General features: G+C 53.8%; 2 protein-coding genes across 5 annotated transcripts; both read right to left on the reverse strand.

The window, feature by feature from the left end:
• Positions 1-8,572: 8,572 nt before the first annotated feature.
• On the reverse strand, positions 8,573-12,337 carry NEU1 (neuraminidase 1). The gene is made up of 6 exons (XM_024557955.4): positions 11,975-12,337; positions 11,350-11,542; positions 10,377-10,639; positions 9,640-9,822; positions 9,240-9,462; positions 8,573-9,146 (listed from the first exon to the last, which is right to left on the reverse strand). The coding sequence occupies exons 1-6, from the start codon at positions 12,134-12,136 to the stop codon at positions 8,920-8,922; spliced, it is 1,251 nt and encodes a 416-aa protein (XP_024413723.2). The 5' UTR covers positions 12,137-12,337; the 3' UTR covers positions 8,573-8,919.
• Positions 12,338-12,523: 186 nt separating this feature from the next.
• On the reverse strand, positions 12,524-23,677 carry SLC44A4 (solute carrier family 44 member 4). Of its 4 annotated transcripts, none has more exons than XM_053913879.2 (21): positions 23,580-23,677; positions 21,721-21,769; positions 21,345-21,418; positions 21,135-21,213; positions 20,027-20,090; positions 19,824-19,949; positions 19,608-19,668; positions 18,229-18,319; positions 18,066-18,134; positions 17,613-17,851; positions 17,411-17,510; positions 16,743-16,838; positions 16,368-16,467; positions 14,526-14,779; positions 14,344-14,438; positions 14,157-14,260; positions 13,973-14,046; positions 13,705-13,775; positions 13,515-13,609; positions 13,359-13,443; positions 12,524-12,755 (listed from the first exon to the last, which is right to left on the reverse strand). In XM_053913879.2, the coding sequence occupies exons 1-21, from the start codon at positions 23,617-23,619 to the stop codon at positions 12,637-12,639; spliced, it is 2,085 nt and encodes a 694-aa protein (XP_053769854.1). In that variant the 5' UTR covers positions 23,620-23,677; the 3' UTR covers positions 12,524-12,636. The 4 variants fall into 4 exon arrangements, with proteins under 4 accessions (XP_053769854.1, XP_053769853.1, XP_053769855.1 ...); XM_053913878.1 differs by having other exon boundaries at positions 20,027-20,126; XM_053913880.1 differs by lacking the exon at positions 21,345-21,418 and having other exon boundaries at positions 20,027-20,126; positions 23,580-23,671.
• Positions 23,678-24,009: the final 332 nt, after the last annotated feature.

The following is a 24,009-nucleotide window of genomic DNA, read 5'->3' on the forward strand; positions in this document are numbered from 1 at the left end:
GCCATTCCTCTCGATAATCCCAACATTTCCCTCAAAACTGTAGGTCAAACCCCGCCTCTCTTCTCCCAGAGCCTGACTCTGCTGCGCTAATGCAGGGCTGTGCTGAGTAGCAGATGAAGTGCATCGAGCAGGACTGACTTACAGGACCGTCCTCCAGAAGAGGCAGACTGGACTCCATGCAGGCGGAAGCAGTTACATGGACAAAGGAAGCGGAGAGGCTGGGTAGGCAGCTGTGACTCTGGAAGGCACAGTAGAGACCCAGGCCTTAGTGCCAGGGACCTCTGCTCAGAAAGCTGAACTGCTTTAACCGACGAGGACACTGGAATTTCACACGAAAAGAGGGGGAATGAGTATAATGAGCCTCAGGACACATTCCTGACTTTGCACGCACAGGGTTCACTCTGGAAGGAAAGAGAACGACGAACCTCCAACAAAAAGGAAATTAAGCACGCAGCGGAAACTTTAAAACTGTTCAGGTACCTGTGCGGGTGGCAGTTACGCACTGCCCCGGACATCAGAAGGAGGGCTCTGAAGGGGCTGAAGGGAACGGTCTGCCGATCAAGCAGTGAAAGAGGCTTCAAAACGAACGTTTAAAGTGCCTTTGTGACTGTTCTAGACTTGTCACAATTCAACCCTGAATATTCAACTGTAGACTCAGAGAAAGCTTAGAGTTGGGGTTTTGATGAAGAAGGTCCTGACAGAGGAAAGGAAAGGAATAAGAAAGGAGCTATACTGCTTCCTGAACATTTAGCAGAGCCAGTCATGAAGCGTTTGCATGAGGCCACTCCCTCTGTAAGGGGCTCATCAACCTCGTATATGAAACCGTGTGGCTGCCAGGTCCCGGCATTTCTAAAGCCATACGGAAAACTATAGACAGCTGTGTTGTGTGCAGAAGAAGAACCCCAAGACAGACCCCCATCCGAAAAAGAAGGGAGCAATACCAAGGACAGTGCCAGTTTGAGGACTGGCAAGTAGATTTTACCCAGATGCCAAAGGTCCAAGGGTGGAATATTTGTTAGTCTTCGTAGATACCTTTCTGGGATGGGTGGAAGCCTATCCTACGAGAACTGAGAAATCCCAAGAGGCAGTGAAAGCCCAAATGAAGGAAATAATTCCTCTCTTTGGCCTACCCAGCAGCCTCCAGAGCGATAACGGACCTGCTTCTGTTTCAGAAATTACACAGAAGGTTAGTAACTTTTAGGAATCAAGTGGAGACTCTACATGGCATGGAAACCTCAGGCTTCTTGGAAGGGAGAGAAGATGAGTCACACCTTGAAGAAAAATATAGCCAAGCTCTGCCAAAAAACTCATCTCCATTGAGATCAAGCTTTACCTATTGCCCTGCTCAGGGGAAGGGTGGCCCCTCAAAGTGGGATTCAGTTGAGCCCCTATGAAATTGTGTACAGGTGACCATTTCAGGCTACAATTGGGGTGGGAGATATGCATATAGATCAAGAAGTGCAGGTAAAGAACTATGTACCACATTTAAGTCACACCTTACCTGTAATGAATGACCTTGCTTGTATTAGGCGCCTCTCCCCCACAGGGTCAGCTACATTCCTTTGAGCCTGGAGACAAGGTGCTACTCAAGACCTGGAAGTCAGGATCCCCAGAGCCAACCAGAAGGAGAGTGGACTGGACTTTGGAATGCAGGCCTCACCACCCCAACTGCGGCGAAGCTGGCAGGAATAAAACCTTGGATTCCTCACACCAGAGTAAGGAGAGCACTGGGGGAACAATGGACTGCCGGGTCTCAAGAAGACCTGGAAGTCATCTTTCAGAAACAATGCCTTATATTCTTTTCATTACTTTTTGTTTAACCCCATGTTATGGAGAACTTGTTCCTTTCAAATGAGATGAAAATATTTGGGTATATTTGGGAAAAATGTTCTAAACATCTCTGAATTTTGTCTTGCAGGAGGAACTTACGTTGAACAAACTTTCACTTCTTGTCTTATAGGTGTTTGTACTCCCCTGGAAAGCTTTTGAAATAAGAACCTAACCTACTCTGATATTTGTAACTGGGGACCTGTGGTAACTTTAAAGGACAGGGAAATGTTTTCTTAAAAGTTACTAATGTAGCCCTGGCTGGCGTGGCTCAGTGGATTGAACACTGGCCTGCGAGCTGAAGGGTCACTGGTTTGATTCCCCATCAGGGCCCATGCCCGGGTCCCTGGTGGGGGGCACATGAGAGGCAACCACACATTGATGGTTCTCTCCCTCTCTTTCTCCCTCCCTTCCCCTCTCTCTAAAAATAAATAAATAAAATCTTTTAAAAAACCAAGCTCTGTAGAAGTCAAACATCACTTGTCCCTCAAATTGGTGAACTGATAGGTAGGCAGCAAAGCTGGGCTTAAGGTACTGAAGCAAAAGATGACTATGTATCTTCACTTCTCCCTCCAGCCTCACCCTCTCTTGATGCCCGCTGGGATGCCTCGCTCAGGGCACAGCCATCTTTGTGGCTCTGTGGTCGCTAAGTTCGAGTTCTCCATTTATCCTTTTCCTTCTGTTTAATTTGTTGCGAAGTATGTAGCATACACAGAAGTATATGTAATAACTACGTGCAATTTAAAGAAGTCGACTACATGTACTTGCCACTGAGCTCAGGGTCTGGGACTGCCCTTGCTGCTGTGGCTCAGTGGGAGCATCGCCTCCCACACCAGGATGCTGTGGTTTCGATGCTCGGAGCTTGTACTGAAAGGACACAGCCAGCCTCCTTTGCTGTTGTGGTGCCACTTGCTAGCAGGCCTGTAGCCTCGTTAAACATGACTACCATTTTACTCTCCTGAGCTTGTCCCCAGGGCGGGAAATTACTGGAAAGCAAGAACAGAACTCACGCTCCCTACAGCCACAGGCAGAAGATTACACGGAACAAACTCCAGCCTCCAGTTAACAACGCCCCAACAGCCCAGGGGCCACACAACAGCACCCCGCCCTTTTTTAATCCAATGATAATTCAATAAAAGCTCAAAGCCCCCACCCCTCAAGGCTGGGTTATCTCTCCACACCTGCCACTCTCTTTTCTTGGAGGGTGTATAAAAACTTTACACTTTTTCCTCTTTGTGAATTCTTTCACGGCCTGCACCACTGACCCCCTTAACACACACCTAGGTTGCTGGTTCCATCCCGGTCGGGGTGCGTGTGGGAGGCAACCGATGGATGTTTCTCTCTATGGGGTCAATGGAAATGGCCCTTCCCCCTCCTGACTGAGGGCTGCTCAGACGTCCAGAAGGAATGTGTATTGTTTTGGGCATGGGTTGTAACTCCCTTACCTGGGAGCGGCTCCTTGTCCTGTGACTGCTTCTTGACCCTTTTACACACTGAGGTCACATAGTTTAGAGTCACGCATAGGACATGTGCCTCCCAGCAGACTGCAGCAGCGAGGGAAAGGGCAAAAGGGCTTTTTAGGGTGTGTAGCAGACCCCGAGGAGGGTGGGTCACCCTGCTGATCTGCCCCAGGTGTTCTGGGTACAGATGTTTGCAAGACAATGTGCTCTGGTCAGGCATGGCTGATTTGGGGATGGAAAGTCCATGAGATTTATGCGTCTTGTTTCTGGGAAAAGCTCAAGGGAGAGGGGAGGGGCAGTGAGGATTCAACCAGCCTCCAGCAGGATTCCGGCAGCTATGCCTCAGTTGCTCCAGATAATGGGGGATCTCGGCTGGGGTATTTAGCTGGTGATGCATGGTGTACCTTCTTTGTTCCAGTGTGGGCGGTGGCTGAGGTCCCAGTGTGTTCTGACTCTCTCTCGCTCTCTCTGCCCCACCTCCCTCTCTCTCTAAAATCAATACTCATATTAAAAGAAAAGAACATATTAAAAGAAAAGATGTGGCACTGTAGGAGTTTATTTTATTGTTGATAAATTATATTTCAGTGAATTACATCTGAGTAACTAAATGTGTGGCCTGCAGATTTGGAGGCTTCAGGAAATGTTATTTCTGGCCCCAGTCCAAAGCACTTTTTTTTCCTTTCCTTTTTCTCCATCCAGAGCAAAGACAGAGGCCACTTCATCCACTGAAGATGTGGCCTTTGGATAGTTTAGTAGCTACAAGGAGAGCAGATAGCCTGTGAGCTATAGTTTGCTCTGGACCAAAAGTTGCACCGTAATAAATCTAACCAAAAGTAACCTCACAGGTGATCTGATCATACATCGCTAACCGGGTGGGTCATGGTGGATCGTCACACCCCAGGCATGTAACTTCTTTAGTAAAAGTTTTATCTTTGCCTTAAGCCAGCCGGCTTCATTGTTTCTGTGCCTCTAGGCTAACGCACCTCTGAACTGCACATATTTCAGACCCCTCAAGAGAGTGCCCGACCTTGCTGACTACCCTGTAATCCAATCCGCACATCGCTCTCTTCCGCCTTCACGCAGCCTTCCTGCTGTTTTTTCTTAGTTTCAAGTGCATAAAGAAACTGCAGCCCTGGAAGTGTGGCTCAATGGTTTGGAGTATGGTTTGGTAAGCGTTTCGGGTTCCATCCCTGGTCTGAGAGCTCAAGGAAGGCAACCAGTCGATGTTCCTCCCTCCTTTCCTCTCTAAAAGCAATGGAAAAAAAAAATGCCCTCGGGTGAGTATTTAAACAAGAAGAAAAAAATGCAAGAGGGAGCATTTGAGATCTTGCTTTCTGGTAATATGATCAGTTTGGCTGAAATAAATTTTTTTTTAAGACTAATGTATCAGTATGATACTATTTTATTTATTTATTTATAGACAGAGGGGGAGGGAGGGAGAAAGAGAGGGACAGAAACATCAATGTGTGGTTGCCTCATGTGCCCCCAACTGGGGACCAGGCCCACAACCTAGGCATGTGCCCTGACTAGGAATCAAACCGGCAACCCTTTGGTTTGCAGGCCTGCACTCAATCCACTAAGCTACACCAGCCAGGGCTGAAATAAATTCTTTAAAAAATTCACTACAGGTTTGGATGTTCTCCAATTGACATTACCAACCTGAACTTGCCGTTCCTCCTGTATTAAGCACCTACCCTATGCCAAGTGTCTGTGGGACCAAAACGCCCAGGGAAATAGGCAGGTTTGGTCCCTGCCAGCTATTAATGGTTACTGGTTTCTTTAGACATGATTTCTGTTAAAACAGGTTCTCTTTTAAGGTCTGTTCTTCAGTATTTTGAAATCTATTCTTCCTAAGCCTAGGCTAACTGTCCAAGAGGAAGTTGCTCCAAGTGCCATCTGGGAAGCTGGGGGTTAGGGTCTCCTGCAGTTCCTGTTACAGATGCCCCGTCCTGCACTCCTTCTAGAAATACCGGACCTGCAGGCTGGGGCGGAGCTCAGGGCTCTGGTTCATAAGGAGCTCTGCCCCTTTCCCTCCGGATGAGGAAGTCCGTCCTTGAGGATCCTCACCGTTCAGGGTTCTTGGCCATGAAGAAGGAACACGGTCACTTTCTTTAAAAGTTTCTTGCCATGCCTACCACTCAAGGCTCATGGGTTAGACATCCCTGGTGTCGTTTCCTCTCTTTCATCCACTACTTCTGATAAATAATCGAAAAGTGAAAGCCAGAGTCATTTGCTACCGTGGCGCCATTTGCTGAGCAGGCCCGTGACCTTGTTGAACATGACGGCCACTTTACTCTTCTGAGCTTGTGTCTCCAGGACCGGGAATTACTGGAAAGCAAGGACAGACGGCGACTAACTGCTCCCCACAGCTGCAGGCAGAGATAACATCGGGACAAACTGCATCTTTTGCAAAACCACCTGAAACCTTCTGTGTCGCAACCCTCACAACAGCCCAGCAGCCACACAACAGCAACCCCCCACCCTTTTATAATCGTTATAATCCAATAAAGGCTCAAACCCCCCACCCCTCAGGGCTGGTGTCTCTCTCCACACCAGGCCCTTTTCACTCTTGGAAAGTGAACAAAAACTTTGCTCTCTGCATTTTCTTTTCTTTGTGAATCTTTTCGCAACCCACGTTGTTGGCCACCCCAGAAACGATACCGTCAGAAAGACTGTCAGACGTGCAGTTTTGCGTGGTGTTAGCGGGTTCCCAGTTGCTGCAGATGCCCCTCCCTCTCCCTCGCATCATATCTATTTCATGAACGTGTTAGGAAAGCAGACCCCACGAGCCCAAGCTGCCTGTTTCTCCTGTTCTCAGTGCCCCTGCCGCCTCCTGCAGGCCTGCAGGCGGCCTCCAGTGTGTCTCCTGCGTGGTAGCGATGCGGCTTGCTGGCCAGGGCAAAGTATTACACGCTCGCTCACAGAGCAGGCAAGCACAGGGGGACACTGAGCATGCATTTATCCAGCCCTTCCCATACCGACCAATGGCCTTGATGAGGGAGAGCTGTTTTTTCACTGAAGACTTCCAGCTAACAAATGAGGGCAAAATAATAAAATTAAAAAATCAACATTTCACAATCCATTATGAAATAACTGATTCCGGCAAAACTCATCTGTGGAAGAGACTGTCAGAGGAAGGGTGACGGGGGATCGTTAAACAGGAGGGTCAGGCTGTGGCCATCCGAACCCACGGCCACCCACCAAACCCAGTTTTTTCTCAGAGGGTGGAGCCCACAGTACTCGCCTCCTGGGGGCGGGGGGGGGGGGGCAGAATGGGAAGCACATAGAGTCTGGGAAGGAATCTTACCCCCCAACCCCTCAAAATGGAATGTGAATCCAATAAAAACTCCAGGTTTGATACCTGGAGATACAGGAGATGGAGGAAGAAGTTAAATGGCATTCTGAGGAGGCAAGTGATGAATCCAGACAGTGGAACTGTTACAGGAGAAATGACCCTGTACTGTGTAGATGGTAATAAAAATAAAAAATAAAAGACAGTGGGATTACTGTAGGTTAAACTTAGGAGACATCAAAATGCAGTGTATAGATTTTCTTTGGATCCTGATTTGAACGAATCAACAACAAATCAGCCGTTTCCGAGACGATGAAATTTGACTGTGGCTGGCTATTGGACGACACCACAGTACTGTCACTCATGTTTTGGTGTACGCTGGTACTATGGTTGTGTAACAAATGTTACGTTTTAAAGAAGGAGATGTGTACTGAAGAATGAAGGGGTGAGTGAGGGTCATGAGGTCTGGGATCTGCTTTAAAATACTTCAGGCCCTGGCTGGTGGCTCAGTGGGCTGAGCGCCAGCCTATGAACAGAAAAGTTGCTGGTTCAGTTCCCCCCCAGGGCACATGCCTGGGTTGCAGGCGAGGTCCCTGATTGGGGGCTTGCGAGAGGCAACCAACTGATGTTTCTCTCACACATTGAAGTTGCTTTCCCTCTCTTTCTCTCTCCCTGAAAATAAATAAATAAAATCTTTTTAAAAAAAGTAAATATTCATTTCATTTATTTATTTAGAATCTTCACCTGAGAATATGCTTATTGTTTTAAGAGACAGGGAGAGAGAGAAACATTGATCAGCTGCCTCCTGTACATGCCTGGCTGGGGACTGAACCCACAAGCTATGTATGTGCCCTGACAGGGAATCGAACTTGCAAACTCTTTAGTCAATGGGACACTGCTCCAACCAACTGAGCCACTTAATAAAATTATTAAGATTTTTTTTTATTGGCCAGGGCTAATAAATGAAATCTTAATAAAGTAAAATGTTTCAGTAAGGGAAAGGCAAAAAAAGGATCAGAAGTAGCCATGTGGCAATATCTTGATACCTGTTGAAACTAGATGGATGTTTAGTACATGGGGCTTGTTAAGCTATTTACTTTTGAGAGCTTTTGAAAATGTCTATAAATTAAAAAGTTGAAGTTTTACATTATTGGTCACAAATTCTGGATAAAATACAACAAAATTATAGCATGTCTTCATGGAGCGGTATTATTCCGCCTCTATCAGACAGGATAAATTACTCTAACGTTCGCTAGAGAAGCAGTTGCCAGTGAAACAAACTTCCAACCGCAAGTGAATGCGGCCCTCATCCCTTTAAGTGGCCGACGTCCCTACCTGTCGTCCCGGCCTTGCACTTTGCTTCCGGCAGGAGGAATGCCGTGGCTGTCCCACTCACCTGCAGCCGCCGAGGTTCTTCTCCCAGCATCTGCTGTAGAATGAAGACGCTATTTTCTCCCCTAATTCTCCCCAGTGTCTCTCTCGGCCAGGCTGCCGGGAGAGGCTTGCCATCCGTACTGTACACGGCTGCCCCCTGCCTCGTGCAGGACGGACAGCCCCCCCTCATCTTACAGATGCAAAGCAGAGCAGCTTTCAAATGCCTTGTGGGACTCCCCTCTGACCGTGCACTACACCTGTGAAGGTCAATGGTTTTCGGTGATAAGAAGGAATGTGAAAGGGAAGGGAGGGTGTACTTTGCCCAAGTCAGATGTTCACAGGCCGCAGAACAACAGCATGTCCCCCGGAGCTCATTCCCGGCCCCGCTGTGTACACAGGGACCCGGACATGAAGACGGGCATTGACCGAGTCACAGACTCCACACCTGTTCATTCACCTTCACTAAAGACGCTGTGTTACCAACATTTCGGTCCATAAACAGTCAAGGCCGGTGGTGCATCCAGTCCCTTAAGCTGAGGAGAAACACCGTGCCCGCCCCCTCAGGCCCCTCGCCAACCCTCTCCAAAGCTAGTATCTTACCTCAAAGAGGAAGCTCAGCTTTCCCCAATTTCAAGTTCACATTTATTCAATTCTACAGGCCCACCTAGCCCTGCCCAAGGAAAGGACCAATCATTGTCCCAAGAGGGCAAAAAGTGCAGTGGGCCAGACCCAGCACTGTGGAAAGGAAGCACTCCCAGGTGGGGGCAGGACTTCCTGTGTGGGAGGAGCAGCCAGGCTTTTAATCCTAACGGAGTGAGTTCCCTGTCAAAGAAAAGCCGATTTTGCAAAGGGCTAGATCTAAAGGAAGGTGTAACCCGTCTTTTAGGCATGTCCAGCAGTCCCTCCGTAGGCCCATCATCCTGTGGACTGAGTCCAGGGCCTTCTACCCTGCGGCAGGTGCACAGCTCAGAGTGTCCCATACACGCTGACTTTGGCCAGGGAGATGCTCTCTGTGTAGTGGTTCCGGCCTTTCTCATACAGGATGAAGAGTTGGGGGGCCTGGTCCTTTCCGCCCACACTGCCCTCCAGGGCTGCCAGTGATGAGTAGCCACTAGGCCCTGGCCAGAGCTGGACTGTCTCTTTTCTCCATGAGGTACCATTGCTAAAACTCCAGCGCAGGGTCAAGTTCACTCCTGGGAATGGCAGCAGAGTCAGGAAAGGAGGGTCTCTGCCCAGGGCCTCTCTCGACAACAGGCTCCCCACCCACCCACCCCGCAGACACTCACGGAACTCTGGATGGGCTGGGTTGGAGAAGAACACAATGCCAGGGCTGATGGCTACAGCTCCTGCGGCAACCACAGGGTCCACAAGCTCAGGGTCAAAGGTCACATCGCGGGGCCTCAGCGTGTCACAGGCGTCGTAACTGCGGAGGACGATTCGGCAGTGGCAGTGGTAGTTGTTCTGGTTCCGGGCGTTGATGACGACAGACCCATCTGGGAGCTCATAGGGCTGAGGAGAGGGACCAAGGCTTCAGGAAGACCCAGGGAGGGGGCGGGGCAAAGGGCCCTGTCCCTGAGGGAGCAAGGCTGGTGGCACAGAACCAGAAGCCAGACCCTCCATGAGTGAAACGGAGCTCTGGTGGACAGGGCAGGTGGAGTGTGTGGGAAACAGCCCACGGACTCTGACCTGGCACTCATCGGGGTTGAAATCGTTTTCTCGCTTAGGCTGGCCATAGGGAATGCCGCTGACCCCACTGCCATAGCGCCAGGAAGCGCCGTGGTCATCACTAAGGAGGCAGAAGACCCCATCCCGCTCCAGCGTCCCATGGCCGCACACGATGAGCCGACCTTTCCGTGGCTCCCGCTGTTTCTGTGGGAAAGGAAGCTGGGTGTCACGGAGGGAGGCGCTGAGGGAGGCTCAGAGGCAGGGAAGGGGAACTCACCACCGCCTAAGTGGGAGGACACATATGGACCCCTTCAGTTCTGTGCCTGCTTGCTGAGGGTCCGATGGAGATCCCGCAGATAGCCATTGCGTGAATTAAGCTCTTTTGCAGAATGAGCTCCTTCAGGACGTCCAGGACCTGTGCTGGACAGTTTGTGCACAGGACGGGGGCCTGGCCACAAGTGGGGGATGGGAGCTTACTCTTACGCTCGGTGAGCTCGTCCACCGAGCTGTACACCGTGGCACAGACCTACGTCTGCCCAAAGGGAGGGCTGTTTTCTCTAATATGCAGCCCTGCTGACAGTCACCAAGGGGGAAGTTCTACCTTCCCATGGCTCCCAGGACGTCCCTTTCTTCTGAGGGGCCCCACCTAAGAGAGAAACTCTGACTTCGCAGGATCTTCTCCTTGGGAGAGGTCCGTTTGGGGGCATCTCCCAGCCTCTCCACTGGGCAGCCCCCTCCACCTATCCCAGGACAGAGACCTGAATGCCAGAGCCCGGTCCAGGGGCAAACGTCTCAGTGCCGATATCCAAGGAGAGGTTCCGGGGCGGGCTCCAGGAAACTCCATCATCTTTGCTCCACAGCAACATGGTGGAGGCCACCTGGCAGCCAGCCTTGTGAGCACACAGGGAGTAGAAAAGGAATACCACTCCCGTTTCAGTATCGCTCACCACCGCTCCCAGGTTCAGACCATCTGGGGTCTCCCCATCATCCACAATGAATGCTGTAGGGGACCATGTGCTGCCTGAAGAAAAAAGGGAAGAAACCCAGGGTGAGCACCCTGGAGACGCCTTTTTCACCACTCCCTGTAACCTTCACTCCTGCCAGGGGCCCGAGGCCTCACAATGCCCCCGGGGCCTCCAAGACCTGCCTACACCTTTGATCTTAACTATTCTGCCCTCACTCCAGTAGGGAGGCAGCCACACAAGCTCCTCCCTACTCCTCAAACACCTCCCTTTGCACATGATGTCTGGTACCCCCTTCCTACAGGCTAACTCTGCCACCCGTGTGAGTCTTTGCTCAAACGTCACCCACTGAAAACTGCAATCACACTCTGGCACTCCCCACACCTCTGTTGTGTTCTATGTCTCGTCACTGACCACCTTCCAACACAAAAAATACATGTACTTATTTGTTGTGCTTACTGTCTGTTTCCCCCTAATAGAATGCAAACCCTGGGAGGACAGGGATTTTTGCTCTTTAGTTCATAACTGTGTTCACAGAACCTACGATGCAACAGGACCAGGTATACAGTTAAGTGCACAGTAAATGTTTGAATAAATGTTCAACTTCTTGGTGACCCCAGCTTCCATGGCCCTGCCCTGGTCACCTTCTCTCCTTAGGTTCCCCCTCTAAGGGACCCCATCCCAAGGGCCCTTAGGCGGGTCAGGCTGCTTCCCCCTGCCCACCTCACCCAACCTAGCACCAGCTCTTGCGACCCATGCATCTTTATACCCTGGTCTGTGGACCTCCGCAGAGCGATGAACTTGGCCCCCTCATCCGATGTGGACATTTTCCTGGCTTCAGCAAAGGCAAGGAGAGTGCCCTGAGGAGTGGCTGTGATGAGCGGGATGCGGAAAGTGTCCACAGAGCCGATCTGCCTCCCGCTCACCCACAGCAGCTGCTCCATGGTCACCAACGGCTGAACCTGCGAAGGGAGAAGGAAAGGTCAACGGGACACACTTGACTTGGGGTTTTAGGAAGGATGGATAGAGGCTCTGAGTCAAGTTCCGCTGGGAGAGGCGGGGCGATGGGCATCTCGACTGGGGGAAAGAGTCCCAGAACAAGGAAGGGGAACCCTGAGGAGGGTTTGGAGGGAAGCCAGGGGCTCGGAGCGGAACAGGGCTGCGAGGGGAGAAGGTGCCCTCAGGAAGAATAGGGCACCTGGGAAAAGGAAGGAGCTCGAATGAGGAGGAGGACCAGCGGCTGAAGACGGAGAGGGGCTGGGAGCTGATGGAGGGAACCGGGTCGGAGAGTCCCGCGGAGAAGAGGGGCTCAGCAGTCCGCGTGCCAGGGGACCCACCAGGAGTAGACAGACCGCCTCGTGACTCGGGATGGGGCTCTGCGAGGGGTGACTCACCAGATGGAAGTCGTCCTCTGCCCTAGCCCCGACTCCTGCCGCAGACAACAGCAGCGGGAAGATCGCGGCAAATACCTGTCCCCTACAGACGCCCCCGAGCCCCGGCACCCGTGGCCCCCCAGGTCCGCCAAGGAGCACTGTGCGGGGTCGTTTCTCTGTCATTTCTCCCCCGCGGTGACCGCGACCTTGGCCCCCAGGACTAAACCTGGGCTGGAGTCAGGAGCCGACCCCCTCCCTTTAAACAAGCAGCTGTCATCAAACCCGCCCCGCACCCAGCCGGACTGCACTTCCGGGACTCTAATTGGCCTGCGGGACACTCCGGCTCTTTAAAGCGACCCTTCTGCGCCTCTGAGCCAGCCCTCCTATTGGTCCCCTTTGAAATCCCGGAGCGCGTGACTCGACGGGGAAGCGTATTGGCTGGGAGGAGGAAAAGCCGGGCGTGACTCCTCAGGAGCCTTTTGATTGGTCAAAACAGCTGGGGTTCGTCATAGGGGCGCGACCTATCTTAAAGGGCCCAGTCGGGAGAAAAGGGTCTCACTGCCGAGGGAATAAAATATCAATCTTTAATAAAATCTTTTTACTACAAAATCAAGACCTGAAAGGCGGGATGAGGCTGGGAGTCTGTATAGGCAGGGTGCAACCCCAGTTCGGGGCCGCGTCTCTCACTTCTTTGTCCTGTTCCCTGGAGGCGCGTCGTTCTTCTTGCCTAAAATCTTCAGAAGGGCCTTGGACATGTAGTAGGGGCGGTCCAGGGAGCCGTCGTTCCGCTCTAAGTCTTCCACTGAGCGGCAACAAAGACCAATTAGAGGGGACCCTGGGGCCTCCGCACTCCCGGGAGAACCCGGGACTAAGTGACCAGCTGCCTGGTTTCCAGGCTGCACTGGCAGTCGGTTATGTAATCTCGTTTACTCATTGGAAAGTGGGGTCAATAATAGTACATTTCATAGCTTGTAAGGGTTAACGGGGCGGTTGCGGGGATGGGGGGACAAAAACAAAACAAAAATCTCGCATGCTTACTGCTTAGCGCAGAGCCTAGTACCCACTAAAGCCTGAATGGGTGTTTACAGAAGGGTAAGAAAACCCTGCTCACGACAGCCACCTGCTGGGAAGCCTACACTTCTACCCGAGGTTTCCTGGGAGATTATGCTGGAAGCCTCTCCCCCGAAATGCTCTTTCTTGAAATAACGCACTAGCCCACCAGCCTGGGAGCTCACTTCGCCCTTCCACTCTCCAAACACCTGGCCTGAGGATGTCAGGAGATGCTCCCTCTGGCTCTGGCTCCTTTAACTCACAAAGTCGCTGTATCTAGAAACACCAAGTCTTCAAAAAACCCTGAATAGCGTCTACCTTCAAGTTGGGGGGAGGTGGTGGGGGAGTCACTCACAGAAACAGAGGAAGAGCGTGTCCACGCACATGCCAAAAACGCTGAAGAAGCCGCTGGCAATGACATAGGCCCCCAGGAGGGAGGTCTGGAAGACACAGGCCTGTTAGGATTTCTTTGGGGAATCAGGGGATGAGGCAGAGTTGAGGAGTCACTCACCATGATGGGCAGCCAGTAATAGTTGAGGTGGGGACTCTCAAAGTCTTTACCCAGCCCAGGGATGCGACCAGTGAAAAAAAAGAAGGACAGGACCCCTGTGGGAGAGGTCAGTGTCACTCCACTACGGTCACCTCTTCAGCTTCCCAGCACCCCCGCTCTGTGTCCTTGTAACTCCTGCCCTGGTCCTCACCAACACCGCCCACCACCAGCAGCTTCCCGAAGAGCAGCAGCAGGTCCGTGACTTTGTCCAGAACAACCACCCTGCATGGGGAGTCGGAGCAGATTGGGGGTGAGAGGCTCGGCAGGGCTATATAATTCGCCGTGACAGAGGCAAAATGAAAAGTGTTCCCATTTCAAGATGGAGGCAGCAGAGCTTAAAGAAAAAGCTCGAGGCCCCTCTGAGCATGGCATGCCCATGAAGCTGGCTGTGCGTGGGGGATCACAGGGGACAGCCTGACCTGACAATGTTCCGCATGAGCAGCATGAAGGCATTTTTGGCTGAGACACAGAAATTCTTCCCATAGATGGCAATCTGGGTGAGGTGGAAAGGTGAGAGTTACCCGTGGAGAACTCACCAGTCAGGGAGCGGAGTTGGGGCCAAGGGGCCTTGAAGCAGAGGGCTGCTTGCACACTGGGGCTCACCATGATGTATGCGTTGCGGTTCAGAAACTTGATGAACTTTTCCAGACACCAGAGGCAGCACTTGAAGCAGCACATGATGCAGCGGGCCACAGGGTTCTGGGCTCCTGGGGACCGGAGGCTTGGGCTCGGACACTGGTCCTGAAAGCCTCTCCCCAAGGACCCAGCTGCTCAGCTGCCCTTGGCTCACCTCTCACTTTGTGATCAACATACTCCAAGATGACTCGGGCTAACTGCACGAGGGTCAGGATGAGGGCCCCAAAGGCCAGAGACCCTGTGTGGTAACTACAGAAGGGTTAGTGAGTCAGAGGCAGCCGCAGAATCCCTGGGACTCCCAGGTTCCCAATTCCTAGCCCCCGGCCCCAAGCTTACCGTAGAGTGCGGATGAAGGCAGCACTCAGAGGGAAGGTGGGAACATCCCGGGGCTTGTGGAAGGCCCAGTAGAAGGAGGCAAAGGCCCCAGCCAGAACACACTGGCCCAGGGCCAGGACCCAGTTGAGGGTCCAGAACAGCCCCAGGACCGCGTAGATTTGCAAGGTGAAGAGAAAACGTTGTACCAGGCCTGTGGACGAGTAGCCTTGGAAGACGCACACCAGCCCTGGACACGAGGAGTTCATGGGCTGAGCCTGGGGGGCACAAAGTAGGCTCATTCCCAGCCAGCTCCTGCCACTCCCGGAGTAGAGGGCAGGAAGTAACAGCCTCCCCCAGCTGGGGAAGCGGGTTCCTTTCAGGAGATTCATCTCCAGGTTCAAACTGGGTTTAGCGTATCTATTGTGTGAGCATAATTCACTTCTTTTGGTCTCTGGGTGGGTATAAGAGCTCCCAGGAGGTCCCAGGACAGGTGGGCAAAGGCTTAATGGTGTGTGGGGAGCCATGTGACCAATGCCCAGCTCTGGAGAGCTTGGCACTCAATTAGCAGTATCCTCCCAGAGCAGCCTCTGCAACGTCAACCGAAACACTTGCCAGCAAAACTGCAGACTGGATATCAGATGATGTTAAAAATGGTTGTTCATTTAATTGGGTTTGATAATGGCTATAGTGGTTATGCTTTTTAAAAGTCCTTATCTGTGAAGATCTATCCTGATGTATTTACAAGGGAAATGTCATGATGTCCAGATTTTGCCTTAAACTCTAGAAAAAAAAAATTGGGCATAGGAGAGGTGAGATAGATAAAACAGGAAAGTTGAAGGTGTGGAATCTGGGTACAGGAATTCTCTACCTAGTATGTGGCTTGAAAGTTTCTGAAATAACAAGTAAAAAGGCACAGAAATTAAAAAATCAAAACAAAACAAAAACCCTTTCCAGCAAATGTGACAACCTTGGTAATTGCTGAGACTGAGTATATGTTTGAAAACACACCGCTTTCCATTTCTGTGTAACTGTGGGGTTGTGTCAGTCTCCAGTGCTAGATCCTGAGCAAGAACCAGGTCACTGGGGCTTTGCACACCCAGTGTCTGGCACACGTAGGTCATTTGTGGGTGTAAGCAAGCCTCCCTCTCCTTTTTTAGAGAGGGGCAAATGAATGGCTGTGGGCAGAACCCCCAGTCCTGGCTCAGAGCCAGTGGCCACATGAAAGCTTTGAGGACAGTAAAGTCCCAGAGGTCCAGAGCCACTCCCTGGGAGCCTCTCAGGGGAGACACTGGCAGCTCCTCTCCCAGACCCCCCAGGGCGTCCCACCTGCTTATTGCCTAGGGCACTCTGTTCCCAGGGAGGAAGATTTAAAGCAAACAAACACACAAAAACTAAACAAAACCCATAGTTGTCAGCTCTTATCAGGTGCGGGGCATTACACTAAGAGCTTATTGTGCCCGGTGTCCATTAATCTCCTTGGCCACCTCGAGAGACCGGTATTAGGATTAGCTCCGCTTTCCAGAGGAGTGGGCCGAGACCCGGTTGGGTGGTCCTCCTGGAAGAGGAACGTCCTGGGGGGGGAGGGTAGAGTTCTCGTATCCAGCTTCCTGAGGCCTGGCCCTGCATCAAGCACGGCAGACCTCTTCCTCCTGCCTCAGGTGTCCTTCCCTGCCTCGGGGGCAGGATGACTGGATGTGGAGGCAGCGGACTGGCTTCCTTTTGGGCTCTGCTGGGGTCATGTTGTATGACCTTGAGTGAGCCCCTCATCTTTGCGGACCCCAGTCTCCACTCCACGACGAGGCATTTGTGGAGGTCCCCTTAGCCCTGTTGGTGCCTCCTCCTTGTCTACCCCCATCCCCTCACCATGGGGTCGCATGATGCATTCATGGGCACTGTCTCACAGCCGGCTAAGCTGATGTTGGGTGCCCAAGAGACGTACTGAGGCTGTCCTGATGTGGCCAGGTACCCAAAGGGAAGTCAAGGAAAGCATGGTCACGTGGGGGCCTCTATAGATTGCCTCTTCAGGGATTCCTTTCCAGGGCCTCGTGTAGGATGTTCATTGCACAAAGGGGCTGGATTCAGCCTGAGCTCCCTCTTCCAGCTCTGTCTAGGGATGGGGCTACGTCTGCCAGAGGAAGGGGTGCCGTCCTCCTGTGGCGCTAAGGCACTGTGCAGCTGCTGCCCTCTCTGCCCTCGGCCCCCACAGGCCCCAGGAGGGCCGGCTCTGTGGGCAAAGGATACAGAGCGGTCATGGCCCAGTAGGCAATGCAGATGGACAGGAGGACAAAGGTGATCAGCGGGTAGCACACGGTAGACATCATCAGTCCCACAGCCCTGCAGGGATAGGAGTACGTGGGCCAGCAGGCCCCCACTGGCCCTGGCCCCACCTCCGCCCCGCAGGGCTGTGCCCTCCCCCAGGCTGGGCACACTGCAGGCGATCCCTGAGGGAACTGAAATGAAGGGATCAGGCTCAGGGCACGCAGCTTCAGGGAGAGCAAGGGAAGAGAGTCCTCAACAGATGGCATGTTGGCCAACTTGGCAGATAGGTCTTGGCTGGGGGGAGCAAGCTGCTGCTTCTCTTCCCTGCCTGGATTCCTGAGCCATCCTCCCCCGCTCCCCTCCCACCATCGCCATGGCAACAATCCTCAAGGAGGATCTGCTTCATGCTCAAGGAGCTTGATGAGACCCTAACTCACTTCATCCTCAGGGCAACCCTACAAGGTAGGAACAATTATCACCCCCGAGTTGCATTACCGATAGGTAAACTGAGGCTCAGAAAGCCTGTCACAGAGCAGAATTAACACTTTTCTGCCCTTCTTCTCCAGGGCTCCCTGCCAACTGCCCAGCATGCCCACCCTGGCTCACACCCCTGCCCTCTGCCCCGTCTCCTTCAGATAGGTGCTGACTTGCTGGCCTCCTCCAGGAGGGCGATGGCGATACGGATGCGCCGCCGCAGGAAGAGGAGCATGAGCAGCAGGAGGCCTTCCAGCACAGCCAGTACAATCACTGAGGGTAGACAGGGCAGAGGGGCCAAGGTCAGGGCCAGGGCCAGGCATGGCCCAGGCCGCCCTTGGGCAGCTGGCATTTGGAGGCAGGCAGGGTACTCACTGGCTGCCAGCCAGGTCTCCCGAACCCTGCCGTAGGCACTGAGGTTGGTGGTGAAGCCCAGCTGGGTGATGGAAGCACTGGGATCTCCCCGCAGCTCCTGGTACTCTTTCCAGCAGTGGTAGATGCCATACGCCAGTACGCCCAGCACCCCTAGGATCAGGACCAGCACCATAGGTCCGGCCACCAGGCGCAGAAGCAGAATAAACAGCAGGCTCAGGACCAGAGCCACAGCAAGGGCACTGCAGGGAGGGTGAGGTAGGTGAGGGTTACCCCTGGTCCCCAAATGCCTTTCCTCACACCCCCAGATTAAACTTCCTTTCTGTTATAAACCCTGTTGGGCTTGAGGTCCATTCTGAGCTCTGGATCCTCCTTCCTTTTCTAAAGACTGGATTTCAGACACTGGACTGGAGGATGAGGATTAGGAAAGAGCCGGTGCGGAATCTGGTGACTCACACAAGAATCCAAGGCCAAGATTGGGCAAAATCTTCAAAGATCCTAACGCTGATGTCACGAGCACCGAGGCTGTCAAAAAGGCCATTATGGGGAGAGACAGAGTCAGACAGGGCTGTGGTGAGAAGGGGTGAGGGACAGAAATGTGGAGGCAGGGGGTGCCCACCTGATCCCCTGGTAGATGGTGTTGTTGCTGGAGACTCCTGGGAGTTCCGGCCAAGCACTACTATTGAGCCACGGAAGACAGCGCCCCAGAGCTGAAGGGAGACAACTGGCTATTGGGTTGGGGGTGGGGCCCAGAGCTTTGCCTTGAAAGTCTCTGGTCCCATCTCCGCCCACAGTGTCTTCAGGGCAGGGAGGAGAGGGGCTCTGCTCCCTCAGGCAGCTGCTTCTGATTCCACAGTCAAAAGGGAGCCCTTGACCACAGAGCCCAGGCCAGCCTTCCTTCACTGCCTCTTAAAGACCCCCTTCCTCCGCTCCCTGAGCTGCTGCCTCGTCAGATCTCCTCTCCTCTGGCCTGACTCTCACAACACCTCCACCCCCAGCCTTGCCACCCATCAACCCACCCTCTGCCCAAGTGCAGGAGAGACCATGGCACAGCACAGGCCTCACCGTTCCAAGGCTCAAGGTCACTCTGTTGCTCAGACAGCTCCAGGGGCTGTGCCCTGGACAGGGCCCACCCCGCGGCCAGGCCTCAAGGACCCACTGTGTGAACACAGCTGCCGTCCCCTTACCTCTGTGCCTGCGCCTCTCTCCGAGTGTCTCCCTCCTCCAGAAACCCATCTACCCCTCCCTGTTCAGCTCCGAGTGTCTCCCTCCTCCAGAAACCCATCTACCCCTCCCTGTTCTGCTCCGTCTACACCTCACCTCTCCCGAGGGCACCCGCTACTTGCCTACAGCACTTGTCACCACCCTTACGACAATTTTGGCCCGGTAAACTTGCTTCGGCATTGACGTTCTAAAGATGAGGAAGCAAAGCTCAGAGAGGCTAAGCAGTTGGCCCAAGACCACACACCTAGAAAGTGCTGGGACTTAAATCCAAATCAGACTTTGGAGCATTCGAGGTACTTCCTCTTGTACTTACGGTGAGAACTGAGTATCTTTTCTCATGCTGTAATTTAAATGTTTCTCTTTAAAAAAATAACATTTACCATCGGAAGGAAGAACATGCAGAATTTTTAGAAAGTTAGCTGCAATCCCACCACCCAGCCATGTTCTTCAGTAGCGGCTGGATGAACTTCCAGTCTGCCTCCTGTGCATATGCCTACATGGGCACTCCCCACGCAGGCCTTCGTGGGGTTCCCACGCACTCTCTTTGTGAGCATCTCCGATCTCCCCACCTAGCACGGAGCTCCCACAGGGAGCAGTTGTCATCTTCCCTGCGTCTGTCCCCAGGGCCTGGCACACGGCAGGTACGCAATACACTCCGCCTCAGCCCAGGTGTGCGGAGCGAAGTGCGACTTCACTCTCTCCCGCTCTGGTTTCCTCATTTGAGCAATAAAAGTATAGGGCTCCTGATGCCTGAGGAAGGAGTGTGCTTCTCACCTGGAGTAGAAGGGAGGAGGAAACGGGGGCACAGCTCTTGTCCCAGGCTCTGGTGTACCGGCTGGGGTGTGGGAGAAGGATGTTCAGAAACACAGTCACAGAGCAGGATGGAGGAGTGACCCCCCCCCACTACCACCATGGCCATCTACCCAACTCCCCTTCACACCCCCACCCGTGAGGCCCCTCCTCGAAGACAACAGTGACATTGGGGCTCACCATACTCTGGGGCACCCCCGGCAAACAGACATCCCGGCCTGCAGTGTAGAAGACCTCCCCGACCGTCCGTGAGAGCTCACTGATACTCACGGTCCATGGGGCCTCCGGACAGGAAGACACACACACCTGGGGGCAGAGAGCACGCTGAGGGGCTTGAACCCGGGTCTGGGGGGATCTGGGCAGAGGCAGGCCCCAGGCCTGACCTGGGGTGTGGAGCACTGCAGGCCTTGCGCAGGGGCCGCGATGACGTTGGTGGCCAGGATGCAGCTGAAGATGTTGAAGTACAGGAGATAGGGTTTATCTCTGTGGGAGGGGAGGAAGTGCCCGTGTCAGGGCCTGGTCAGGTGTAGGGGACAGGGGACGGGAGGGACAGTGGGCCCAGGTGGGCTTGACAGGCACCACCCAGCTCCTGGCCTCGGGAAGCTCAGTCCACCTGGGAGGTGTTGGAGACTAAACAAGCTCCAGAGTCATTCCGTATTGCAGATGGTTCAGACAGAACTGAGAAAATTCATGCTGACCGATCTCTAAGAGCAAGCACCCCGGAACCAAATCACCACCCAGCTTTACGACTTCGAGCAAGTCATTTAACTGCTCACCGCCTCAGTTCCACCGTAGCTTTAAGTGATTTTGTGAGTTTAAAGTACAGCGCCTGCCTGGAACATGTAAATGCCATATAAAGACTAGAGGTTTTATTGTTGATTGATGATTTCCTGCTTGCAAAGACCGATAGCCTCACTTCTGGGATCATTCTTGCATTTCAGATGAAGATATCAAAGCTCAGAGAGGTTGGGTACCTTGCCTAAGGCCACACAGCCAGAATCCCAGTTAGGGATTCAAAGACCAGTCTCTGAAGTCTTAAACCCAGTGTGGCTTGTTGGATTGAGGGCCGGCCTGCAAGCTGAAAAGTCAGCATTTCAATTCCAGTCAGGGCACGTGCCTGGGTTGTGGGCCAGGTCCCGGGTTGGGGGCGTGCGAGAAGCAACCAATCAATGTATCTCTCATACACTGATGTTTCTCTGCTTCTCTTTCTCCCTCCCTTCCACTCTCTCTAAAAAGTAAATAAATAAAATCTTTAAAAAAATAAAATAAAACCCATGCACTTAACCTTGACTCTACATTGTCTCGCATGGAGGGTGGGGGGGTTGCTCATAAGCCAACTTCCCAGCAAGGGATGCTGCTTACAGGGGCCTGGGGGGTGAGATTCAGGGAGGCGGTGTGGGAGGTGGAACGGGAGGGCAGGAGGGAAGAAGGGTCGAGCGTTGGGTGGTCTCCTGCCCATCCCCATCCCCACCAGCCCTGTTTCGTACTCACTTGTTCGCCCCTAAGCCACAGTAGGCCCCGGTAGAGTTCCTGGGGTAGAGGACTTGCCGGGGGTCTCCATACGCCCACGCTGGACACAGAGACACACAGGAGAATCACCGGAGGGGAAGGGCAGGGACTTCACAGGGCAGCCATGGGTACGGCCCCTCTCTGCGTTATTGCCCCCCAGCCACTGGCCCAGCTCTGCGCAACTGTACTCACCCACGATCCCCACCACAATGTAACCCAGAATGAAGAGAAGGAAGAGGACACAGCAGATGACATCTGTGCAGCCCCTGGAGAGGGAGAGGGACGCCTTTGGAGAAGAGAGCTGGGAGTGGGCATTGGTAGATTTTGTTTTTTAAAGAAAACGTTTTTCTCTGTGGGTCGACTTTCCTCTAAACTATAACAGAAAAGTGCATAACTCATAAATGCTCAGCTGGATGAATTTTGCCAAAAGGCACATGCGAGAACATCACTAGCACCCGGGAAGGCCCTGTACCCCCTCCACACCCAACAATGCCCCAACTCTCTACAGACAGAAATTTTCTTTTTCACAAACTTCCCTGCCCCCACCAGTGCAGTCCCCAGAACTCACCTGTTCTTGATGGGGCCTCGAAAGGAAGGGTCATATTTGACTGGTTTCCCTGAGGGGGATGGGGAACAGTGTGGAAAGTGAGGCGCTGAGAGGGGTCTCTCTCCCCACCTCCTGAGCCCCCAAATCTTTCCCTGCCCTCGCTAGGGTTTGCAGGAGCTGGACAGCGGAAGGGCTGGCAGGAGGGGAAATTGGAAAGCAGGAAAGGTAGGATTGAGGTCAGGCCAGCAGGTGACTACTCATCATGAATCCACTCAGGTGGTCTTGAAGGGAGGGGAGGGGGGCGTTTACAGGTCATTTCCAGGTCACATCTTGAGGCCAGCAGCCAGGAAGACGGCCTTTATCTCCTGCCCCCACCTTGTCCCATCACTCTCGAATCTCTCCCTAGTTGTTAGGTGGGTCTCTGCGTCTAGTAATCTCAGTGGGCCTCACGCTGCGATCCTTGTCCCTCTCCCTCCCTCCTCAGGGAGGCCATAGGCCCTCCCCCACCTGCTCCAGACAGCACCTCTGGCTCAAGGCCATGGGGGAAGAAACTGGAACCCAAAGCATCAACTCCTGCAGGCCCCGGGGAGAGAGGGAGCTCCCTGTACACCCCACCTAAAGGGACCTCAGTCTCCAGGCCACTGCCTGTCTGTGGGCATGCAATCAAATCAGGGTGACACCTGAGCTTGGTGACGAGATTGTGACTGTGTCCTGTTCCTGGTCCTCCCTGAGTACACACAGGGAGGAGGTGGGGCCGGGCACCTAGGGTCTTTTGTGGGCAACAGGAGGGAGGGTGGAGGGCCGGACAAAAGTGTGGAAAGAGGCGGGGTTGGCAGGTGCTCTGGACCCTGTGCCTCCAGGGCTCTCAGACATGAGGTTGACGGTTGACCCAGCTGTTCCAGGAAGTCTCCTGGAAAGTCCTCACGCCCTCTTCTCCAGTCCCCTCTGGGAGGCCTCTGCTTTGGGGTTTCCTTCCCTCCAGAACAGGGGCTCAGAGCCCCCCAGATCCCAAGGGACTTGTGTAGGCAGGCCTCCAGCCCTCACTGCTCACAGGGATCCTCGGGGCTGGTCCCTGTTCCCTCTCCCCTCGTATCTCCCGACCCCCAATCCTCAGACCCCTGGGGCAGGCTCCCAGCCCTCATTCCTCAGATTCTGGAGACAGGCTTCTTGCTCCCTCTCCCCTCAGGCCTTACCCTTCATGGGAACCCCAGAAGGCCTCTGCTTCTGTTCCTCAAGGTACCCCCAGACAGGCTCCTCTCTTAACAGAGACCCAGAGGCAGAACCATCCCCCCTCTGTAAAGACCCTGAGCCCCAACTCCTCACAGGGGCCCCCAGCAAAATTCTCTTCCCCTGCCACTGCTCACAGAGGTCCTGATAGGCAGATCCCCAGCACCGTTCTCCCTCAGAGAACCTGGGGTCCAGGGTGAAACTTCCTCACGGGGACCCCAGCCTTTTCTGCTGACAGGGGCCCGTACCGCTGGCAGGTTGCAGGCTCCACAGTACAGGACACCTCTAGCCCCGGAGCCCCAGCCCCTGAGCCCCAGCCCCCTCCTCAGGACCACACCCTGCCTCCTCCCATTCAGGTGTTGCTTCCTTCCCAGGGCCCTGCCAGCCCTGAAGGACCAGAGTCTAGGTCTCAACCCCCCTCCTCTCGGGGACTGCAGCCCATCTCCTCTCAGTGACCCCTGCTTCACTCCCCAAAGTCTCAGCGCCCTGCCCCTGAACCCAGTCCCCCTCCCAGGACCCTGGCTCTGCCTCCTCCAACTCCCCCACTTCCTCTCCTCAGGGCCAACCCCAGACACCATTCCCCCAGTGACCCAGCCAGGGCTCCCTCCTTCTGCAGGGCCCTGGCCTCACCCCAGCCTCAGCCCCAGCCTCACCATAAGTCTCGTCCACGTCCATGCCCTGCTTTCCCCCCATGGCTCAGTCTCCGGAGTGATTGGAGCCCGGGAGACCAGGCAACTCACCTGCCACCGCCCCGCCCTCCCACGTCACAGCCCCACCTCCACCTGTGGTCCCCCGACACACTCTAGTTCCTCCTCAGCGTGTGGGAGGGAGGGCTGAGGGCAGGAAGGCCCAGCCAGGGACAGGGCCACAGGGCGGCTCGCTGAGACCCACGGACCGTGACCTGAAGGACCTGGAATGCTCCAAGAATCCTTCCGAACCCTGCAAACTGCCTCACACGTGCCCATATCCCCTAACCAAGATTATTTGCCTTTTAGGCCTTGATTAGACCCTGCCCTTGGTGGTCCCCCACTGCCCTCTCCTCTCCTGGGCTACTGCTTACTCCAGCCCAGCCTCCCTCTCGCT

Source organism: Desmodus rotundus, chromosome 11 (assembly GCF_022682495.2).
Source record: "Desmodus rotundus isolate HL8 chromosome 11, HLdesRot8A.1, whole genome shotgun sequence".
Taxonomy (NCBI): Eukaryota; Metazoa; Chordata; class Mammalia; order Chiroptera; family Phyllostomidae; genus Desmodus; species Desmodus rotundus.